Source organism: Seriola lalandi, unplaced genomic scaffold (genome assembly GCF_002814215.2).
Source record: "Seriola lalandi dorsalis isolate HSWRI2012SDOR001 ecotype SW California unplaced genomic scaffold, Sedor1 jcf7180002054472, whole genome shotgun sequence".
Classification (NCBI taxonomy): domain Eukaryota; kingdom Metazoa; phylum Chordata; class Actinopteri; order Carangiformes; family Carangidae; genus Seriola; species Seriola lalandi.
In genome coordinates, this window is record NW_019525025.1 from 24155 (window position 1) to 47624 (window position 23470).

Below are 23470 nucleotides of genomic sequence, written 5' to 3' on the forward strand. Positions count from 1 at the left end.
AAGTCACTGATAATTACTTAAGTTAAAATAAACTATGACTTTAATTATCAATCATTTTAATGTTTTCAAAAGTGAAACTTTATATTCTGGGTGTACAAGGATAAAATCAAGAGGCCAGGTTGCAGGTATTTTAATGGGATGTGCAGTTGTGATTCTCTGGATGTGTATCACTGTGACATCATAACTTTTACTTGTAACATAAAAACCAAATACAGAAACAAAGTGGTATTAAAAATAAAAGCGGAACTGATGACGGTGGCTTAACTGACTCAAAGTGAGGATCAGACAAAGAAACAGACAAAACAGTCACTTTGTGTCCATTGTGTATTTATTCAAAGAATAAAATAACAGAATATGATAAGCGCTATCAACTCCTCGAGTCCAGTTACAGTATAAATTCAGAGTGGAAGCATGTTCAATTAAACATGAAGCTTCATCAGATTCTCTTTTTGGAAAACAAGATATTAACATTGTGTTCCCGCAGCTTATCACTGTACAGTTTGAAATTCTCATATTAAGTTGAAGAGGAGATTGTTCTGTCAGATCAGTCTATAAAATGATTTTCCCACATGGTGTGAGGCAAAGACTAAAAAAAAACATCAGATCACCACTTCCTCCTGTCATTTTATTATCACCTAAATATAATCACTACTGATTGTTCAATATTTATTCATGTTAAAATTATTATTTCTTTACTTTGAAAGCCATCATTATTTGGTTTTGATAAATTTCACATTGTGCAATTTGAAAGAAAGAAAACCTTGTTCAAAATCCCACTGACATTTCTAATTACATTAGTATCTTAAACCCCAGCCTTGAAGCAGCGTCTTTCTCAACAGTGTCATGTTGCTCCCTGCCTGTTCAGGTAAGGATGGTAGTGTTTTGAAGTCAGTTTTTATTCACAACTCCCCATAAGATACTGTCTGTAGTTAGTTCATGTGTCTGTAGTAACAGTGGGACAGTTGAGTGTGGTTGGCTCAGGTCAGGCCACATAAATTGAGATAGATGGTTTCAAAGTAAAACATTTCAGCTTTCTACAATCAGTGGTGTTTTGATTTCAACACTAAACATTCAGTAATTATCAAACCTCAGGTATTGAGTTGCTAACAAGATCCGAATCTTCATGAACATTGTTTCCTTCTATACTGGAAAACGATGCACAGTCAGGTAGATTGTTTACATGCAGAAAAACTCACATCTCACTGCTGGGTTTTTTTTTTAACTGCAAAACGTCCAAACTATTCTATTCACTCAACATCTTTGTGAATATAAATCCATGAATTCAGATTGTGATCACGAGCTGACAAGTGTCCAGGGATTAAACACATGTATGTTTTTTGACAAGTAACTTCTTATTGAATCCTTTACCACAAACATTGCATTTATACAGTTTCTCACCTGTGTGAATCGTCATGTGCTCTGTGAGATGTACATTTTGTTTAAAACTCTTACCACAAACTGAGCAACTGAACGGTTTCTCTCCTGTGTGAATTCTCATGTGTGTCTTCAGATTCCCCTTGAGGCTAAATTTTTTACCACACTCAGTGCAGCTAAAAGATTCTTTGGCAGAAACCTTTTTCTCAGTTTGGCTTTGACGAAGCTGCGAGGACTCGCCGACACACTTGTGGGTTTTGAGTTGAGTATACCAAGTGAACCTTTTGTCACAAACGCTGCAGCTGAATCGTTTCTCCTCTGTGTGGACCGACATGTGCAGGGTCATACGTCTTTTATGGGCAAATCTTTTATCGCAAAATGGGCAACTAAACGGTTTCTCTCCAGTATGAATTCTTATGTGTAGCTGCAAAGTTCCTTTCTGACTGAAACTTTTGCCGCAGAATGAGCATTCAAAGGGTTTCTCTCCTGTGTGAATTCTCATGTGTGCCAAAATGTTCCCGCTGCAGCTGAAACGTTTCTGACAAACCGAGCAACTGAATGGTTTCTCTCCCGTGTGCGTTCTCATGTGGCTCATCAGATGGTCCTTGCGACAAAATGTTCTCCCACACTCAGAGCAGCTAAACGACTCCTTGTCAGTGTTACATCTTATATCACTTTCGGAGACATCATCAATTTCGTGAGCGTTTAAATCTGACTGGTCCCTGGTGTCCTTCCAACCATCATCGCTCGGTTCAGTCTCAGGTTCTGGGGTTTTATCATCAGTAACTGGTGGTAAATATCCATCTGGATCTAAGTTCCTGTCGGGTTCTGATATCGTGTCAATGTTGCTGTTGATCTCGTCACTAACACTGCGTTTGATTTTTTTTTTTCCTGTGTGGATTCTCATGTGTCTGCTGACATCTCCACTATATCTAAAACATTTTTTACAGATGGAGCAGCTGAAAGGTTTTTCTCCGGTGTGAAGTCTCATGTGACTAATTGAGTTTCCCTTTTGAGAAAATCTTTTACCGCAAAAGGAGCAACTAAATGGTTTCTCTCCTGTGTGAATTCTCATGTGTGCATTCAGATGGGGCTTGCGGCCAAATCTTTGGCCACACTCAGAGCAGCTGAATGATCTCTCTACAGTATTACAGTTAAAATCCATGACAGTGACGTCATTATTTTTCAGAGAATCTAAACCGGACTGAGATTCCCAATCGCCATCACTAACTTCAGTATCTGAAGAGTCTGAAGCCTTGTAATCAGTATCTGGTTGTAAACAGCTGTCTGGATCTGAGTTCCTGGCTGGTTCTGGTCCTCCAGAGTCCTCTTCACCAGCTTCTGTTTTCATCTGTTCAATTCTCCTGTTCTCTTCAGTCTGACTCTGATGAAGCTGTGAGGACTGAGCTTTCTCTCCATCATCATCATCTTCACACTTCACAGGGACAGGAGCGAATGTGAACTTGGTGATATCAGCCTCCTCCAGTCCTTGAAGCTGCTCTCCCTCCTGACTGGTCCAGAGTTCCTCCTGTTCCTCTTTGATGTGTGGGGGCTCTGGGTCCTCCTGGTCCTCCTGGTCCAGACTGGAGCTCCACTCCTGCTGCTCTTCTTCCCCAACAATCACTCTTCGGATATCTGAAGGTAACACTGAGGCACAGAAAGACAACTATAAATGTAAACCCATGAAAACCAGCTTGATAACATTTAAGAGCTCTTTGGTTACAGTGGCAGTTATATAATCGCTGACTAAATGCTGTATCATTGATGATCCAATGAATTGATTCACTGATTATAGAAGTTCTTACAGTACATTTCAGGGCCCACTTTCTTAACAGAGGTAAAAAGGTATATTTATAGACCACACAGACACTATGTTGGTGCACAGAAAAGCAGGGATGAAAATAACTTGATGAACCCAAACAACCCAAATGGAAAAAAATCAAATCAAATTTTCTGGTAAGATGCTGCAATTCACTATGGAAGAGTTTATAGCTGCATGGACAGTAATCACTGTCGCAGCACTTGCTGACAAGAAACAGGTCAGTTTGAAACCCTTAACAAGCTAGTATTTCACAGGTCTCCACATTTACGTGTTTTCATCTTAAAATTACTTACTAGTTATCTCTCTTCTATTTATTTGTGCTTCATAATAATCAATTTAATCAACAGTTTCAGTCTGAACTCCTCCTGGTTGAAACATCTGCATAAAAGATTGTGCCAGAAAATATCTAGTTTTCCAATAACAAGTGAAAAGGTACAAGCCTGTAAACACAACAGTGACGGGATTAATGGTTCTGAATTTGTTGCATCTGATTAGATTCATGCACCAAACTGACAGAAATGAAGCTGATATAATTCAAACTGGTGGTCAAAAAATAAACCTGCAGTCCTGAGTTTGTGTTAATGAAGATCAAGTATGTCAGTAAAAGAGTAACTGGAAATCAAAGTGGAGAAAATACCTGCTGCTCCTTGCACATTGCATCTCTATAGGAATGTTTTTTTGAAATGCAGCCTCCTGATCACATAGACCTCCACAAAGAAACTAAGTGCTTTCAATGTTATGCTTCTTCTTGTCGTGGGCCACTGGGATTTGTCCCAGTACTACTGATGGCCAGTCTAACTACTAGGGGTTTTGTTGTAACTGGGCGGTGCATGTACGACTGCGGTCTGAGTGAATATAAATATATAATAAAAATCTATCTAACCTAATGTTAGCTGCTTAAATCTATCTTTCTCTCGCTCTCTGTTTCTTTGCTTCCGCTCACTTTTGCCAGGTATAGCTATATGTCTCCACTTTAGCCATCATTTCAAATTAAAAGTCCTCTGCAGAGGCGTGTGATTGCAACTTCATGACACTGCAGCAGCAGCAACAATAATTTTGTATTGGTGAGCTGCCGCTGCAAAATGAATATCAGGGAAACACTGTGATATCGCAGGACACCAGGGAAATCAGCAAAGACAGACATTAGACAAACTGGAATATAGAATGTAGAGCTGAAATAATTACAGGTTTATTTCCTGTCAGTTGACGAATTCATTCATTGTTTAGAAATTTTGTCACAACATTGCTACAGATTTGGCAAACCACCTGACTAACAGCATCAACTGGGGTTGTGACATCATCTTGTTTTCGTCCTGCCTGCCCTCTTGGTCAGATGTCTGTTGAGAAACAAATCATACTGTGTTTTTTACACTGTCCTTTTCCCCTTAAAATATTGTTTTCATGTTTATTATTTTATGAAAGCCACAAAACATGCTGACACAACTAGATCTATCTCTAGGTATGTGTGAATCAGTCTGCATGCTCTTGGCTTCAGTGTCTCTTCAGTTAGTGATAGACCTTTTCTTATTTAACACCATGAGGAAGTTTGTTGTTATAACAACAAACTAACTTATGTTGTAATGACAAGAGTTTGTTATGACTATTTGCTTTGAGATAAAAATGAGATAAAGAAATATTTAGTTTTAACAAGGAACAATTCCTATTAAAATACAATAATAATAAAATAATAAAACAAGAAAATGTCACAGTACATTAAAGATGTCTTCCTATATCGTGGGAAAACGTCTTATAAAAACATTAAAGTTTCTTGTTCTAACAAGAAACCAAACATTTTTCTTCTGTTTTGTTTTGGGTTTATTGTCATGATAGTAGCTGTCATAGAAAATGAAGTTTTCCTAAAGTAAATGAGGAATAACTCATAAAGACAGAACTTTGAATAAAGGCATAATTTATCTTATTTTGTGTGTTACACAGACTTGCATCTGTTTGTAATATAATAACTACAGATTTACTGCACCTGAAGCCCTTCACAGTTCACACATGGATTTCATAAAACAAAAAATATTCAAAACTAGTTTTAAAGCTCCCACGTGACAGTTCTGTCCTTTCATCAAACGAAAAGACCCCACTAAACTACATACATACATCTGAAGGCTCCTGATGTCCAGGGAAATTATTCCTCTGATGGAAAACGTTTTACTCCCGGGCTCAGAGGTGAATTGTTTAGCTAACGTTAGCTTAGCAACCGTAGCAGAGCAGTAAACGTTTCCCGCGGAAGAAAGAGAACAAACCTTCTCCTCTCAGCTTCGTCTCAGATTTAAAAACCACATCCAACAGTTTACGGCGTCGGTCCATCGCTGATCTCTTCACAAAACGACGGGTTTCCACTCGTTATTTGGATTTAGCCAACGACTCCGTTTACTGCTAGCACCGTTATGATCGTTAAGAAAATATTAACCCATACTTCCGGGGACAAGTTTCAAAATAAAATCCTCTGTGAGGCCCGTACCGTGCTGATTGTTTCTTATCATCACTTTGATGTCACATCACCTATCCAATTTAAAATTGAATGATCTTATTTTTATTTATAATTGTCTGTTATAGTTCCATATTAATTAATTAATGCGTGGAACTTTAGGAGAAATGCATATAAAACACATACAAATGACTAATTTTCATTCTTACCTTTAACCAACAAACTAACTGAATTAAAGACTCTAAAACGTAACGATTCCAACATGGCTCAAATCATGTACAGGGTTAATAAATATGTCAACATTAAACAATAAGGAAACAGACCAGATGTTTTAGAGTACCTGCAAAGACAGGTTTTCACTGGAGGTGGTTTGTACAGTATATCCTTCATTAACTTATTGATGATTTCTATCAATAATATCCTAAACAGCAGATCTAATATGGACAGAACTGGGACAACGAGCAAAAATCTTCCATTTGCTGTCTTCATGTTTCAGTATATTGAAGCTTATATAATGTGGACAAAATAAATGATGAGTCTTCGTGCATGAAGTTGTGATGATGCAATTTAACAAAGACAGCATGAAAGATTAGAGATGAATCAAGCAGGTATCAAACCTACGATATAGAGTGTATGTGTGGAATAAATCATCAGAAGATCCTCATCCTCAAGGAGGAAGTGATCATGTTTGTCATGACCTTTGTGGTCTGTGATCAGAATTCCTGTTGTGGGACAGGAAACACCAAAGACCTTGAACCATCAGTAAAACTGTATGTGAAACAGGTTACAATTTCATGACAAGTCCTCTTGACTGGATACATTATAATTCAGTATGATCTACATTATTTTACTGTGCGTGACATCTTACTTCATTTTATCTGGTTAGTTTAGTTTTTCACAATAAATCTCACAAGGGAAGTGGAACATAACTCTTAACCTCAGACAACCCTCTCTTCAGAAAGAGAAGTTAACTTCAGGATTCAGATTTTGCAGAGAAGGTGTTTCAGAGTCAGTTCTGAGGTCAGCCCAGCTATATCTACTGCTCCACCTCCCACACCAGAGGTCACATTCACATTCCCGAGAGCTAGTCTGCAACACCAGGATCAACACAAACCAGGCCCCATGGCAGGTGTCTGATCTACGATATCTTCTTTTAAATTTTTATAAAACACCACATCCCTCAAGGCTCACTCGCCAGTTTTCAAGCATTTAAATTATTATTTTATTTTTTATCCTCACTCATATTCGAATAAAGTGGAAAAACACTGACTGAGCACTTCATCACAAACACCGTACTAATACTGGGTATTAATACTGGGTATTAGTACAATGTTAGGTTCAGTCTGCTGATGTCTCAGCATCAGGAGTTTAGTGCTGTGTGAAGGGTGTAGTTTTAAAACTGCCTTATTCTCAAGATGAACATCTCTGTCTTTAAATGTTAATGTGTCTGAGCTCAGCGACGACCCTCTCATACTGTTTTGGAGGAAAAGGAACTTCAACTCTCAGCCTTTTCTGTGTTGATGTTTTGCCCTCTAGTGTTGGACACCAGCAACTACAGTCTGAGTTTACTAACTAAGGAAAGACCAGATTTTCAGACTATAAAAGACGTTTAATTTAATTCTGTGCAGTATAAAGTACCAGGACATCTCTGGGTAGTTTTTATGTAGAAATGCAGAATAAAATAAGACCAGGTTCTTTTTCTGTAATAAACTTTACTGATTGAAACGATAAACTAACCTTCATGATTATGTTTTATCATCTTTCTTGTTAGTTACAATGCAGATTCAGTACATTCAAATACCTGACGGGCTGATCCATGTATCATACAGTACAAAGAAAATATAATCATCATTCTACTCATGAAACAGACAAGATTATATAATATATTCACCACTGTTATAAAAAACAAAATCCTATTCAATGAATGTGAATATTGGGCAATACATCATTACATACTGAGACAACAGGATTTTATTAACCCTTGTTTATATCACGGTATCTATACAGAAAATACTTTTATTGTATTTTCAGATTTACATTATTGTTGAATCAGTCTGATAAAATGTTAGATATTTATCAGACACTCCCATCTTTTTACTTTATCTATAAAATGCACCTTTCTTCTCGAAATAATCTTGGATATAAATAAATACTGTGGCATAAAAATACATATTTTACACTGTAGAAGAAGAGTCCCTTCATTGTGCCCACCTCTACTTTTCAGAAATAATTTGGCAATGCTATTGTTCTGCTGCTGTGTCATGTGACCTCAGACCATGTGGCAACACCACGGTTCATAAGTTCATGATTTGTCTTGATGCCGTGAACTGTCATCCGTCTGCAGATTATTTCAGGACTCTTCTCAGCTTCACTTCACTTTCAGTTTGCTGACATAAATAAGGCACAGGTGTTTGAAGACAGTTTAGATTTTCTTGCTTCAGTACATTTCAGAGACGCTACAGGTCTCGGCATCAACCAAAGTGCTTCTTTGATTGGACGATCCAATAATCACTCCCCTTCCCTCAGTGATTGGCCAGATCCGTGCAGCTCCTTAACTTCTCTCTCAAGTTCAAGAGAGTTTTACACTTGAACTGTGAACTTTTCTGTTTGAAATGGAAATTACATTGAAATGATGAATCAGAGTTTGAGCCAAAGAGCAGCGCAGCAGTAGCTTTTCTCTCCTACTTGACTTTACATTGACACGAGTAGTGAATGAGAAGTGTTTAGATTTGGCTGCATCTATAAACACAACTCTGCATGGAAGAGTTTGGCTTTCCTCCTGGGAAAATCACAATGTGTCTCTAGTTCATTTGTCTAGTTGTGTCTGTGTGATATTTCATGTGATTATTGAAGCTTTGCCTCCAGGTGAAGCTTTTACCGCAAACTGAACAACTGAACGGTTTCTCTCCTGTATGTGTTCGCATGTGCACCTTCAGATGTCCACTTTCGGTAAAACGGTTCCCACACACCGAGCAGCTGAAAGGTTTCTCTCCGGTGTGGATTCTCAGGTGTTTTCGTAATGATCCGCTGCATGAAAAATATTTCATACACACTGAGCAGCCGTAGGGCTTTTCTCCCGTGTGAATCCTCATGTGTTCCTGAAGATTTTTCTTGCGGCGAAATTTTTTACCACACTGAGAGCAGCTGAACGGTCTCTCCACATCATCGCTTGTTGTGTCACCTTCAAGCACTTCATTAATGTTTAGAGAGTTTAAACTTGATTGATGGTCCATGGTCTCCTTACAACTATCATCACTGACGTCAGCCTGAAGCTTAGAGGTGTCTGAAGTGTTTGAGCTGCTGGCTGGAGGCTCTGCCTCTCTCTCCTCCTCAGCCTGACTCTGATGAGGCTGTGAGGACTCGCCAACACACTTATGGTCTTTGAGGTTATAACGCCAAGCGAATCTTTTGCCACACACACAGTAAAGGAAGCGTTTCTCCTCCGTGTGGACTTCCATATGGTTTGTCAAATATCCTTTTTGTGTAAATCCTTGGTCACAAAATGAACAGCTGAATGGTTTCTCTCCGGTGTGAGTTCTCATATGCATCTTCAGATTTTCCTCACCGCAGAAAGCTTTACCACACTCAGAGCAGATAAACGACTTCTTGTCAGTGCTACTAACCACAGTGCTCACAGGGGCATCACTATTTCCCACAGAATCTAAACCTGGGGGAGGTTCCCTGCTGTCCTTCCAGTGATCATCTCTGGTTTCAGTCTCAGATACAGAAGAGTCTGAAGTCTTGTCATCAGTATCAGATCCTCCACCATCCTCTCCATCAGCTGCTGTTTTCCTCTGTTCAGTCGAGCCGCCGGCTGGAGGCTCTGCCTCTCTCTTCTCCTCAGTTTGATTCTGATGAAGCTGCGAGGACTCACCGCCACATTTGTGGTTTTTGAGCTCATGACGCCAAGCAAATTTTTTGTCACAAACACAGCAGCGGAATCGTACCTTCCCTGTGTGTCGTGCCATGTGTTGTATCAGATATCCCCTCTGTGTGAACTTTCTACCACAAACTGAGCAACTGAACAGATTCTCCTCTGTGTGAGCCCCCATGTCTTTCTTCAGATGATGACTGTAGCAAAGTCTTTTATCACACTCAGTGACGCTCGATGATTTGCCACCAGTGTTACATCTCATACCGGCAGCAGGTGAAGAGGTGAGATGTAGCTGCGAGATCCCTGTGACACACTTATGACACTCCACTCCTGAGTGCCAAACAAATCTTTTGTTACAAATCCTGCAGCTCTGTCGCTTTTCCCCTCTGTGGACAGCCATGTGTTGTATCAGATATCCCTTTCTTGTATATTTCTTTCCACAAACTGAGCAACTAAATGGTTTCTCCCCTGTGTGGATTCTCATGTGTGTCTCCAGAAATCCACTTTTTGTAAATTTTTTGCCACACTCAGGGCAGCTAAACGGTTTGTCGGGAGGATTACATCTAACATCGCTTACAGGGTCGTCTTTACTTTCCACAGAGTTCAAACCTGAGTGACATTCGCTCGTCTCCTCCCAATCATCACAACTGACTTCAATCTCTGCTACAGATAATTCTGTAGCCTTGTAATCAATAACTGGCTGTGAGTGACCAGCTGGATTTAAGTTCCTGGCTGGTCCTGGTCCTCCACAGTCCTCTCCTCCCACTAAGTCTCTGTTCTCCTCAGTCTGACTCTGATGAAGCTGTGAGGACTGAGGTTTCTCTTCATCATCATCATCATCATCATCATCATCATCTTCACTCTTCACAGGGACAGGAGTGAATGTGAACTTGGTGATATCAGCCTCCTCCAGTCCTTGAAGCTGCTCTCCCTCCTGACTGGTCCAGAGTTCCTCCTGTTCTTCTTTAATGTGAGGGGGCTCTGGGTCCTCCTGGTCCTCCTGGTCCAGACTGGAGCTCCACTCCTGCTGCTCCTCTTTACTCACCAGCAGTTGCTGGACGTCTGGAAAACAGACACATAGCCATCATGAAAAACATGTGAACAGTAATTCCAGTGAAGTTGCATTTCTATGGTTTGTGTGTTTGAGACAGGGTCGAACTGTGACATCTCCTTCCTGTGGTCAAATGATGAGAGAGAAAAAGCCAATCTGAAGTCTCTCTTTAACTTTCAGTTTTTCTGTTATTCTCAGGTAACTTATTAGTTATAGATAACCAGATTTCTATTTTCTGATCGGTGTAAGAACTGTCCTACTGTTGAGTTTACATTAAAAATCTTTCCACCAGCACGTCAGCTCAACATGGAGTAACCACCTCTTCCTACCAGACAGAGCAGATGCAGGTTTTATGACGGAGACTGGAAAAGGTCTAAAGACAATAGGGACCTCATGGTATCAGATAATGGGACCTTAACGTCGTTTGAGGAATGTGCCAGGTGTGATATCCCATACAAACATTTCCTCAAACACCTACAGGTGAAAGAGTCAGTTAAACATAAAGGTAAAACATAAAAATATAATATAATAAACTATATAACTGTTTAGTTGAAGGATCCTCTGGGTCTTCTTTACTAAAACTGAATGTCTGGAGAGAGGACTAACAAGAGGAGGACTGGGGAGAAGCATGTGTATATATATATATATATATATATATATAAATAAGTTAATCTTAGTGATGTGATGAATGAGACAGACAAGGTAACTAACTCCTTTTCATACTCGACTGTTCTGATGTGTGCTTGAGCTTGACAATGATGCACAAAGACAGAAAGGAGGACATGAATATAATGAGGGGGTAACCCTTCCAAATGTAAGGGAAGGCCTAATTTTAATCATGGGCGTAGTTTGGGGGGGGGGGCTCAATGAACCCGCTAAATATGCCAAGTGGATCAGCAACATGTGAGAGAAGTTTCTCTGCTGTGAGGAGGATTAGAAATTGGCTGAGATCTAAAGTGACCCAGGAGAGACTTTCTGATCTATACCAGCAGGAACAGAGGCGTATCATTCACACCCAAATGACGAATCTTTAATTTTCAAGAATTTATATCTCCACTTTTCACTTTCTAGCAACCAGATTTTGATTCTGTGTCGTATCAATAGAGTTTCATCATCAAGAAAGTATTCGGTCCGGCATGAAAAACTGAGAGCCATAGAAATATAGAAATAAATATGTTGTAGCTTCAGAGCTGATAACTTTAACATATTTTGACTGCATATTTTCCCAAGAACTTTTTTAATGAGAAAGGTCAAATATTCAGTGTAGATATATGAAAAAGTGAAAGATGTTATATTACTCCTTCATTTCTTTTCACTGGCTGTAAAGTTACATTCAGTGGTTTTATTTCATAGGTAGATATTTGTACAATTTGACTTAAATGTTTTCTGATCATATTTCTCTCATCACCACCGACAACAAAGAAACAAGAAGAAGACAAAGGCCAAAATCTTAAAATAAATTTTATTGAGCAACCGAAAGCTTTAAACAGAGCCGTAAACTGACAGTAATAATTGTGTTTTTAAATTTTCTTGTTCGTTACGCTCAGTTCAGCTAATATAAACACCTGATACAAGATAAATTTTAGAAATTAAAATCATCATTCTGCTCATTACACAGGTAAAACTGACAGTATTTCACTACACGTCAGGTCCATCAAGCATTTCATTAGTTTTTATTTACTTTAACCAGTTTTGACATTTTCTTATGTTTATCATTCGGCTTCTGCTAAACCGACAGATGAGGAAGCAGTTTGGCTGTTGTATCGTGTTTTTGGTTTCCTGCTGGGTCATGTGACCTTGTAACATCTCACAACATTCAGGTTCATGAATCCACAGTTTGTACTGATGGTGTGAACTAAATGGTCTTTTGTCTGCAGGTCATTTTAGGACTTTTTTCAATTTAATTTTTTAGCTCTTTGAAACGTAAAGTGACCAGAGTTCACTTCAAATATGTGTAAACAGCTGGTGTGCAGAAACTGAATGTGCTCTTGTTTTTATCAGAACATTTATATTTCTGCTGTTCGGAGGAATCGTTGGCTGAGCTGACTTCTGTCACTTCTGATGAACATGATTTGTCTCTATCTTACTGTTTTTCTCTAACAGCTGATCAGGCACCTTCACGTCTGCTGCTGCTCTCGACATCACGTTTAAGGTATTTGACTCCTGACTTCTGAGTAAATCTCTTGAGACAAACACTGCAGCTGACTGGTTTCTCCCATGTGGATTTTCATGTGTCTTACAACACCCCCTCTAAATCTAAACTGCCTCTCACAAACTGAACAGCTGAAAGGTTTCTCTCCTGTATGACATCTCATGTGATCAATTAAGTGTGAGCGCTGAGAAAACCCTTTAAGACAGACGGAGCAGCTGTATGGTTTCTCTCCTGTGTGAGTTCTCATGTGCACCTGAAGATTTCCTTTTTGAATGAAAGATTTCCCGCAAACCGAGCAGCTGAACGGTTTCTCTCCACTGTGGATTTTCATGTGTTTCTGTAAACTGTCGCTCCATGAAAAACGTTTCTCACAGACCGAACAGCTGAATGGTTTCTCTGCTGCGTGAGCTCTCATGTGTGTCAGCAGAGTTTTCTTGTAGCCAAACATTTGACCACATTTGAAGCAGTTAAATAGTTTCTTGTTGGTATTAACAGCATCGTCAATATGACAGGACCGAGGTCCCCTGGTCTCCTGCCAATCACCGTCACTGTCTTCAGTCTCAGGTCCAAAAGAGTCTGAAGCCTTGTCATCAATACCCGGTTGTAAATGTCTATCTGGATCGGAGTTCCTGGTTGGTTCTGATCCTCCAAAGTCCTCTCCATCAGCTTCTGTTTCACCTACTGACACAAGTGAGTCATCAACACACTTGTGTCTTTTGACCCCAGAGAGCCAGGTGAATCTCCTGTCACACACACTGCAGCTGAATCGTTTCTCTCCTGTGTGGCGGCCCATGTGATAAACCATATTTCCCTTCTGTGAAAATCTTTTACCGCAGACTGAGCAGATAAACGGTTTCTCTCCTGTGTGAGTTCTCATGTGTCTCTTAAGAAGGTAACTGTAGCTAAATGTTTTACCACACTGGGAACAGTTAAATGGTTTCTCACCAGTACTACAGCTCGTATCACTGGTACGAACTTTATTATTCTTGAGAGTCTTTAAACCTTTCTTTGTCTCCTTCCAATCATCGTCACTGACTTCAGTCTCAGCTTCAGTTGAATCTAGAGAGTTGTCATCGCTAATTGGTTCCAAATGTCTGTCTGGATCTGAGTTCCTGTCTGGTCCTGGTCCTCCACCGTCCTCTCCATCAGCCTCTGTCTCCATGTGTTCAGTTGAGCTGCCGCCTGGAGGCTCTGCCTCTCTGTTCTCCTCAGTCTGACTCTGATGAAGCTGTGAGGACTGAGCTTTCTCTTCATCATCATCATCTTCACTCTTCACAGGGACAGGAGTGAATGTGAACTTGGTGATATCAGCCTCCTCCAGTCCTTGAAGCTGCTCTCCCTCCTGACTGGTCCAGAGTTCCTCCTGTTCCTCTTTAATGTGTAGGAGCTGAGTCTGGACCTCCTGGTCCTCCTGGTCCTCCTGGTCCAGACTCCACTTCTGCTGCTCAGGAGGAAGCTCCTCCTTCCTCACCAACTGCTGCTGGTCGTCTGCAGGGGAGAGTAGAGAGGGCTTAAAGGGGGACTCCATGGATTTTACACATCAAATTCTGTTTCCAGTAGTTGTGGAGGAACTGCATTTGTGAAAAAACGTTGTAAAAATCCTCCAGTGTCTCCAGAGGGAGCTGAGTGAAAACTCATAAATCTCCTCAGGTGATGTCACCTGAGTCAGCGTGCAATGGGTCTGAAGACTAAAAGTCTGAGGGTCCCCCACCCCTCACCTCTGGTGCAGGCTACATTAGCTCTTACTAGCATAACACCCCACACTCCAATCGTGTAGGTGCCAGGTTTTGACAAAGAAGAAGAAAGTGTGGAATAAAACAAATCACCTCTCTCACTCTGCTGATTTTGACTTTTGTAACTGACATGAGCCCGACGATGTTATAAGATGCTAAATCAGTAGAGTAACTCTTAAAAATCTTTCTTCCCAGAGGAAGATCACTCCACAGACCTGCAACTGCTTCCTTCCTACCCAAGCAGAGCCAAACTGTGACGGTCTCCTTCCTCAGCCGAACCAAGAGATCAGAGCTAGAGGAGCCTGTTGTCATCTACACTTTCTGTCTGGAAGTGTAATGTTTTGTTTGGATGGATCAAACAAAAACTGTGCGTCAGTATCTCTCAACCAAAGCTGGTGAGGTCTACTGAAACATAAACAACGAAACCCTGTGCAACATCACCGATCAGTGTGTCCACTACATGGTCTGAGCCTTTCCTTGTCAGTCAGTCAGTCTGGGGTACGTTCCCTCATCAATGAGCATGACTGGCAGTTGTCCATAAATCCTCCACTGCCGCATATGAACAAGCACAAGCTCCAGTTGTCCACGAATCATCCTCTGCAAACAAACAACAAACCAAACATCTGAACATAGTAAAGAATGTCCATCTCAGTTTAGCCCGAGGCGTCTTCATCAACAGACACCGGAGATGTTCAGACAAAGGAGAAGCTGTAACCATTAAAGTGTTTGGAACTCAAACGATGGATCAATTCTCATAATAACTGCAGATTAATTTTTTTTGTCAGGTCGTTTTACTGGTATTCTTAATGTCTTTTTTATATTAGAGAATTTACACAGTATTTGAGAACAGCAGCAAAACCTTGAATTTTGGAGGCTGGAATGAACAAAAGATTAATTGATGATTATTAGGAGATTCGGCAACTAATCTTCTGTCAATCAATCAATAATTTTAGCTCCACTACAGTATGTGTGTGTGTGTGTGTGTGTGTGTGTGTGTGTGTGTGGTAATAAAGGAAAATGGCTCTGATAAAATGCAGTTGAACAACAATGGAGGATAATTACACACTGTAACAGCTCGACCTCCTCCAGTCAAACTCTGCTGAAAACAACTTTGCAGATCAAACAGTCGTTCAGTCCTGAAACTTTCACCTGAGGAACATCACATAAACCTGTCCTGTGCTTTTGTGACCAAGACCAACCAAGACACTGTTACTCAGTCGCAGTCCAAAACTCTGCAGCACCCACTAAGACCTCATATCACCCTGGATCTGATGCCCCTACACTCAGGATTACAGTCCAGATCCTCCTCCTCATATAAGGCCTCGCACACCCTCAAGTCCTCTGAGTGACACCTGGTACCTGAAAACACTGACTCTCCAGCTGAAGACCTGTTGTGTTGTTGTGTCTGAGTTATTATGGTCACTCTTTGTGTCTCCTATTGTAATGTTGTGTTTGTGTGACCTGAGTTTAAAAGGAGCTGTATGAATAGGTGATATATTCACTGTCTCTAACAGCAGAGTTTTTATTTATTGTAGATTGTAGATTCACTTTAACCACAGTCTCATAACTTAGTGACGGTCGTTCACACTTTGTCCAGCAGGCAGCGCTGCCAACACACGATTAATATGAAGCAACAGCTAGCTGCAATAGCTTAGCTACTGTCAGATAGAGGAGCTGCCACCAGGTGCAGCAGAGCAGATCTCACTTGTCACCTCGTGACCAATTCCTATTTTCATCAACGTGTCGAGAAAAGTCGAATAAGCGCAAGAATCGGTTGAAATAAAATCTGATTTCGCATCAAGCCCGCTTCGGTCTCGGCATCACTCGGTGTTTTCCGGGTGCAGCGAGGGACACTGACCTGCTCTGTGCAGTTTGACTTCGGGCTTCAGCACAGCATCGAGCAGCCTCCTCTGGCGGCAGATCTCTCGCTCCGACCGCTCCACTCTGTCTTCGTACTCCGCCACGGTTTCCTCAAACAGACCGACGATCTCCTCCGCCGCCGCCGTTAGCCGCTCGGTGAGCAGCGCTCTCAGCGCCGGGACTTCAGCCGGTTCTTCTCTTTTCTCCACCTGTAGGAGAAAGTCTTCAGCGGCAGCGCTCATCCGCTCATGGACCGACACCCGCAGCAGCTGCACAGCGCACATTTTACCCCTTTTCTGCGCAACTTGAGCTTCCAGCGAACAAAGAGAGGCAGCGGGGAGGTAAACAGAGACACCGAGTTCCGCGTCGACGACAGTTCGCTCAGAGGAGAGCGAAGCGACGACAGCGAACAGCGAGCTCTGCTGGACTGGAGGAGGAAGACGTAAACACAGACGTTTGACTGAGGCTGACTGGTAGAAGTGGAGGAACATCACATCACTGACTGAGAAGTACAGTAGAAAACTACAAGCACCTACAGTTTTTATTCAGGTACAGTAACTGTACTGAGTTACTCTGATGAGTGACAACGTTGTTATTCTGAGAAACTGTTTGTTTTTCATTTTGAATTAACCAGTAGACATAAATCCAAATAACTCAATATAAAACCTCAAGTAAAGATTCAGACTTTCAGGGACAGGAGTGTTGGTCAACAAAATAAACTCAGTGAAGCAGGTTCAAATTAATCCTGCAGGACGGCTCCTGACAGACTAATATACAATAAGTCTTTATGACTCAGGGATTTATCTCATGATACAAGTCTGAATTTATCTTCTACAGTTGTGGCAAAATGAGCAGGAACAAGCCTATTATTTAACAATCTGGTTATACAACATTTGTTTTACTACTACTGATGCAGAGGATGATCCAAATTGTGTACATGTAAAGTCAGATGTGTTAAGGTGACCACTGTCTATGTGAGCTCCAGCTTCCCTAGACTTCATCCGCTCTGCCCGAACTCGTCCTCAGACTGATCTGATGTGTGGAGCTGTGTTAAAGAAGCACTGAATGACTTCAGGTACATTTCAATGCTCACACTTACCTACTAAAATAAAGGTTTTTTTCACACAATCATAAAAGGAGATTGTTTTTATTTTTACTTCATATAATCACATATTATGATTAGTGTTCTTAAAACATCTTGCTGACTTGCAACTTTGCGAATATTAACCACAATTTTTGGCAAAACAATCCTGCTGTGAAATATCTTCCAGCAACAGATATCTGTTACTCCTCAGACAGGATTTTATACAACAGTTAGTAAAAAAGCAGATCAGAGTGTTTCAGTTACAATAAGCCAAAAAAGCTCCCATCAGTCCTCCACAGGTGTTGTTCTCCGAGTCAAAGCTTCTTCTTCAGGTCCTCCAACTGTGTGTCTGACTTGTCCATTTTCTCCTATAAACTATAAACACATTGTTTATAACAGCGACATTGGGGATAATAAAGCTGAATTTGTAGCCGAACAGCAGCATCCATTTTTTTCTTCATTCACACAGCCTTTGTGTGAGTAGTGTTCAGGCTCCAGCTTTTATCAAGCTCCTCAGAGGAAATGTGTCTTTACTGCCTCCATGTTCTCAGGTTTGTGTGTTCGGTTCGACACTGGAGATAAATGTAACACCTCAGCCTGCTCTCCAGGTCGACCTGTTCCCTCCAGAGGATTGTTTCTTTGCTCTGATCCGAATCAGTGGATAAGTTGGTGTTTTTTTCCTTCTTTTTTATATTTTAAATGGGTAAAAATCTTATTTCATTGTCCAACTGTGTGTGTGAACTTAGGACATTTAGACCCTCTCACAACTTAGTCTTGTTCATGTCGGTTAATTCAGTCAATACTTTCCCCAATGCTGCGTTCATGAACTGACCCCTTAATCAATACTTCCTTGTGTTCAGTCATGTGGCTCTGCCCCGTCCAACTAACATTCGTCCGAGCTCACTCAAAGTGAAGCTGGTGATGTGAACGACACAAAAACTGAGGCTCGTTGAGTTTTCAGCCCCTAAAAACGGAGACTTTTCGAAACACAGCGCTGACCCTGTTTTAGTTTGTTAACTCTGGGGTTGTGTTGTGATCTGGACGGACAAAAGCCATGAAGAGAGCACAACTCAAAAGAAGAGAGAAACCGATAAGAGACAAAAGAATCATTCAATATCCATAATTGAGGTAAAAGTTTGAAATAATCATGATACTGATTTGAAGTCATATCACCCAGCCCTAACAGACCATCTGTCATAGTGAGACTGGCCATCAGGAGCACTGGGAGGAATCCTGCCACATCGGTGGGCCAGTGGACCATCAACAAAATCAATGAATTCTCTTTACCGTCCCTCTCTGTGTGTCTGTCATTCGGTGTGCACAGAGCTGCTGCGTACATGTACAGGCTGAGTCAACACTCACCGACGGGAGCTGATCAATGAGGGTCATCTGTTCGACACAAAGTGACACAAGTTATTCATGTGTCACAAAGTAGAGGAGCACCGTTTACAGCTGGTATTATTTACCAGGCTACTCCCCAGTCAGCTACAGCCACAAATACAACCGAGTCTGTGGGAAACACTGTTGATCAACTGAATCACTGTTATTTATCACAATCTAATAAATATCCTTAATGGCACGAGTCTGAGAAGCTTGATAAACGTGGGCTAGTATATGGCTGCATCCCAAAACCACCTCACTGACTCAGAGGTCCTCTCTCCTCCTGACTGATGGACCATCACGATGTGTTCGACGGTTCCACGCTGTCAACGCCATCCTTCTCTTTGCCTGATAAAGTGTCTGGAGACTTGGTCACCTGACCGTCTGCTGTGTGCAGCTTCATATGTCTCTTTAGATGTCCCGTAACAGTAAAACATTTGCCACAGACGGAGCAGCTGAATGGTTTCTCTCCTGTGTGGATTCTCATGTGAATCTTCAGGCTGCCCTTTTGGGCACAACTTTTGCCGCAGACGTTGCAGCTGAATGGTTTCTCTCCTGTGTGCACTCTCATGTGTTTGGTCAAGTCTCCTTTCTCGGCACAGCACTTTCCGCAGAATGGACAACTAAACGGTTTCTCTCCCGTGTGGACTCTCATGTGTTTCTTCAGGTCTGTTTTCTGAGCACAACCTTTACCACAGACAGAGCAGCTGAAGGGTTTCTCCCCTGTGTGGTACTTCATGTGTCTGTTGAGGTGTTCTTTAACATGAAAACTTTTATTGCACACTGAGCAGGTAAATGGCTTCTCTCCTGTGTGGATTCTCATGTGTCTGGTCATGTTTCCCCTCCCGCTGAAATTCTTCCCACAGAATAAGCAGCTGTAAGGTTGCTCTCCAGTGTGACATCTCATGTGTGCCGTTAACGACCCACTGTCTTTAAATGATTTATCACAACCTGTGCAGGGAAATGGTCTCTCTCCCGTGTGGTCTCTGATGTGTCTGTTCAAGTTCCCCTTAAGACTAAATCTTTTACCACAATAGGAGCAAGGAAACGGTCTGTCCTTCATCAAAGATCCAATATCAGTCTCAGCTTCACTGCTTTTAACCACCTCTACACCTGACTGAGCTTCATTGGATTGTGTCCAATCACAATCACTGTCATCAGTCTCAGTAGATTCTAGAGAATTGTCTTCACTAACAGGTTGTAAATGTCTGTCTGGATCTGAGTTCCTGTCTGGTCCTGGTCCTCCACCGTCCTCTCCATCAGCCTCTGTCTCCATGTGTTCAGCTGAGCTGCTGGCTGGAGGCTCTGCCTCTCTATTCTCCTCAGTCTGACTCTGCTGAAGCTGTGAGGACTGAGCTTTCTCTTCATCATCATCATCTTCACACTTCACAGGAACAGGAGTGAATGTGAACTTAGTGATATCAGCCTCCTCCGGTCCTTGAAGCTGCTCTCCCTCCTGACTGGTCCAGAGTTCCTCCTGTTCCTCTTTAATGTGAGGGGCCTCTGGGTCCTCCTGGTCCTCCTGGTCCAGACTGGAGATCCACTCCTGCTGCTCAGGGGGAAGCTCCTCGGTCCTGATCAGAAGCTGATGGACGTCTGCAGGACATGCTGAAACACAGACACACACATTGTGGAAAACACAAGTTTATGACTTTTCAAGCCACTGCAGATACAACAAATGCAGTTTCCTGAAGGATTTTAAAAACTCATTCAACAGCGACTCTTGTCCTGTGACGCTGCCACTGCATTTTGACATCACTCAGTTTGTTGTTGGCGCAGCTGATGAACAGATCTACAGCTGTGAAACTGGACTAAATTTAGTTTCAAAGTTTAGATGATTCTGTTTTCAATATGTAAAAGCTTCTGCTGCAGTGATTTCTTGGTACAAGCACTGAAAGTGAAATCACACACATATATTAAAGTGATCCTGTACATGTTTACAGGGGAGGTGTCACCACAGGCTCAGCCCAGGTGTGTCCGTAGTGGAAGGACTTCATCTTCTCTGATCCAGTTTTAGCCACAGGCTTACTTTTTTTTCCCTTTACTCTAGTCGTTTGCCAGAAGAATTTATCCAGTTTTAAGCCACATTTCTATAATAAACTTTTTACACCTTGCTCATTTTCAACTATGTATTTTAACCAAATGAAAGATTTTAGTCATTGAACACCTGGATCTTAAGTTATCAGAGAAAAAGCTGAGTAAATGTTAGACATCTCAGCTCCCAGCTCCTCAGAGACGTCCTGTGTCCTCTGACTTTAAATGTGAAACTGTTTTATTCAGCGTTTCTACTGGGTATAATCACCTCGTCTGTTTGTTCTGGAGAGGAGCAGACCTCTGTGGATAATTCAGCTCCAGGTAAAAACCTCCTGAGCGACTGACACTGAAGGAATCCAAACCAGGAGAAGCTGACAATAATGGTGGTGAGGACAACAACTCCCATGATCCCACGCTACTTCACAACATCCTACTTCACTTCAGCCCTGATATCAGCTGTGACTCAGCTGCTGAGTTTGACATATAACTCTTCACCTTCACTGGTTAATTTTTTATTTTAAGACATTTTCTATCAGTGATTTGTTTCCTGGTCAAACAGTTGCATCATTTTAAACATGCTATAAACAGACACAACAGCTCTTATCTTATTAAATCTTCCTTATCCTGCAACTCTTCAACAGTTATTACACCAATAAAATTGAGCTGTAATGATTAGTCAATTGGTTGATTGATTATTTCATAAACATAAAATTAAATCAGAAACTATTTTGATCATTGATTAATAGTTTCCAGTAATAAATCCCAGACATTTGCAACTTTTCAAATGTGAGTTTCTGATGCTTCTCTTCATCAAGTCTGACATGATCTCCACATCTGGATGTTCCCAGATGTTTGATAGAGACTTGATCTGCACATGTGAAAAGTTAAACTGAGGTTTCTCGATGTTGAGAATGAAGAAAGAGAGAAAAAATAAAAATCAGCAGATGAACTGATGATGAAAGCTGCTGTCAACAAATAATCATCAATGGTCTGTTAGGATGTAAAAACTACAGCTCCCATGAGGCTTTGCTGGCGATGCATTGTCTAAGACTTATGGGAGTTGTGGTTGTTACCTGGTAACAGTGTTTTTGTTGTTCTCTTTGTGTTTAATTCAGTCGTTTTCATGTGTTTCTGTCCTGTGATGTAGTTTTCATCAGTTTGACTCTGAAACACGTTTCAGCTCAGTAAAAACCTTCAGGTAGCTGGGCCATGCTAGCTGACATTAGCATGTGTGCTGATTCGGGTGCAGCGAGGGACACTGACCTGCTCTGTGCAGTTTGACTTCGGGCTTCAGCACAGCATCGAGCAGCCTCCTCTGGCGGCAGATCTCTCGCTCCGACCGCTCCACTCTGTCTTCGTACTCCGCCACGGTTTCCTCAAACAGACCGACGATCTCCTCCGCCGCCGCCGTTAGCCGCTCGGTGAGCAGCGCTCTCAGCGCCGGGACTTCAGCCGGTTCTTCTCTTTTCTCCACCTGTAGGAGAAAGTCTTCAGCGGCAGCGCTCATCCGCTCATGGACCGACACCCGCAGCAGCTGCACAGCGCACATTTTACCCCTTTTCTGCGCAACTTGAGCTTCCAGCGAACAAAGAGAGGCAGCGGGGAGGTAAACAGAGACACCGAGTTCCGCGTCGACGACAGTTCGCTCAGAGGAGAGCGAAGCGACGACAGCGAACAGCGAGCTCTGCTGGACTGGAGGAGGAAGACGTAAACACAGACGTTTGACTGAGGCTGACTGGTAGAAGTGGAGGAACATCACATCACTGACTGAGAAAATACTCCATTATCAAACATATAGTTTATTATATCACTGGATCATAATCACTGATACACCAACTCTACTTTATTCTGCCGGTAGAGTCTGACACACACCTGACCAGGTGTTTACAGTTTATCAGAAACACCTGTACAGTCAGATCTGACATTAACATCCACCTTCTCATAATACTTCATGTCATGTCGTCCAGTAACACAACACCTTTAAGTTAACATTATCTTTACACACTGTGAATATATCACACAGAACATTTCTTCTTCTTTGCTGTATAGACTATATATAATAATAATAATGCTTACCACTATTTACTGCTCTTTACTGCTTTTTGTTCCTCAGCTGTCTATTCTTACTTGCTGTTACTAATTCTTTGTCCACATGAACTTCAGTCTGATTCTGAAACTTAGTAATAACATGTAGTCAAATTTTCACATTTCTGACACCTGAACATATTAGCCTTATTAGGATTGAAGCCACTGTGTTGTATTACATCGGGCCTGACAGGTGTACCTAATAAAATGCCTGCTCAATGTATTAAGTCTGTTTTCCTAACACTCACACAGACACTAAAACAGTAAGTGAAGTCAAATGATATTAGTGATTTATTAATTGTTTCAGTGATTCTCATGTTTGTTTTGTTTCACTGAACTGAATCAAAACAAGACATTTGAAGACGTCACTTAACATTTTTAAGACATTTTTAAGATTTTATTTTCACACAATTAATCAACTGATTGACACAATTATCTGCAAATTAACTGAACCTGACAATAATCATTAAACTTTACTTACCACACAGAGGTCAGGTTTCTGACTTTTCTCACAGTCTTCAGTCTGACCAACAGATATTTCAGAGACCAATAATTGACTGATTGATCAGAGTCAATCGACCAAA

The 23470-nt window shown here is 41.3% G+C and overlaps 4 protein-coding genes across 5 annotated transcripts; all 4 read right to left on the reverse strand.

Moving 5' to 3' along the window:
- Positions 1–310: 310 nt before the first annotated feature.
- Positions 311–5601, reverse strand: LOC111659069 (uncharacterized). 2 transcript variants are annotated; one of them, XR_002761049.2, is made up of 3 exons: positions 5449–5601; positions 4463–4533; positions 2886–3021 (listed from the first exon to the last, which is right to left on the reverse strand). XR_002761049.2 is itself a non-coding variant. In XM_023411883.2 (2 exons), the coding sequence occupies exons 1-2, from the start codon at positions 5510–5512 to the stop codon at positions 1319–1321; spliced, it is 1767 nt and encodes a 588-aa protein (XP_023267651.1). In that variant the 5' UTR covers positions 5513–5601; the 3' UTR covers positions 311–1318. The 2 variants fall into 2 exon arrangements, 1 of the variants encoding a protein (XP_023267651.1); XM_023411883.2 differs by lacking the exon at positions 4463–4533 and having other exon boundaries at positions 311–3021.
- A 1630-nt stretch (positions 5602–7231) lies between these two features.
- Positions 7232–12700, reverse strand: LOC147818800 (uncharacterized). Its single transcript, XM_087175498.1, has 2 exons — positions 12646–12700; positions 7232–10569 (listed from the first exon to the last, which is right to left on the reverse strand). Exons 1-2 carry the CDS (start codon positions 12698–12700, stop codon positions 8435–8437), a joined length of 2190 nt encoding a protein of 729 aa, XP_087031624.1. The 3' UTR covers positions 7232–8434.
- On the reverse strand, positions 12002–16730 carry LOC111659049 (uncharacterized). Its single transcript, XM_087175503.1, has 2 exons — positions 16302–16730; positions 12002–14198 (listed from the first exon to the last, which is right to left on the reverse strand). Exons 1-2 carry the CDS (start codon positions 16585–16587, stop codon positions 12706–12708), a joined length of 1779 nt encoding a protein of 592 aa, XP_087031629.1. The 5' UTR covers positions 16588–16730; the 3' UTR covers positions 12002–12705.
- Positions 16731–17434: 704 nt separating this feature from the next.
- On the reverse strand, positions 17435–22496 carry LOC111659050 (uncharacterized). Its single transcript, XM_023411867.2, has 2 exons — positions 22065–22496; positions 17435–20375 (listed from the first exon to the last, which is right to left on the reverse strand). Exons 1-2 carry the CDS (start codon positions 22348–22350, stop codon positions 19066–19068), a joined length of 1596 nt encoding a protein of 531 aa, XP_023267635.2. The 5' UTR covers positions 22351–22496; the 3' UTR covers positions 17435–19065.
- Between the last annotated feature and the right edge of the window lie 974 nt (positions 22497–23470).

Bases quoted from the DNA above. Each gene is read 5' to 3' on its own strand.
- LOC111659049 (XM_087175503.1), bottom strand. From the start codon at position 16,587: ATGTGCGCTGTGCAGCTGCTGCGGGTGTCGGTCCATGAGCGGATGAGC. The intron at 14,199-16,301 runs GTCAGTGTCCCT...TCTCCCCTGCAG, and splicing joins AGTCAAACTGCACAGAGCAG to ACGACCAGCAGCAGTTGGTG.
- LOC111659069 (XM_023411883.2), bottom strand. From the start codon at position 5,512: ATGGACCGACGCCGTAAACTGTTGGATGTGGTTTTTAAATCTGAGACG. The intron at 3,022-5,448 runs GTTTGTTCTCTT...TCTGTGCCTCAG, and splicing joins GACGAAGCTGAGAGGAGAAG to TGTTACCTTCAGATATCCGA.
- LOC147818800 (XM_087175498.1), bottom strand. From the start codon at position 12,700: ATGTCGAGAGCAGCAGCAGACGTGAAGGTGCCTGATCAGCTGTTAGAG. The intron at 10,570-12,645 runs GTAAGATAGAGA...TCTGTTTTCCAG, and splicing joins TCAGCTGTTAGAGAAAAACA to ACGTCCAGCAACTGCTGGTG.
- LOC111659050 (XM_023411867.2), bottom strand. From the start codon at position 22,350: ATGTGCGCTGTGCAGCTGCTGCGGGTGTCGGTCCATGAGCGGATGAGC. The intron at 20,376-22,064 runs GTCAGTGTCCCT...TCTGTGTTTCAG, and splicing joins AGTCAAACTGCACAGAGCAG to CATGTCCTGCAGACGTCCAT.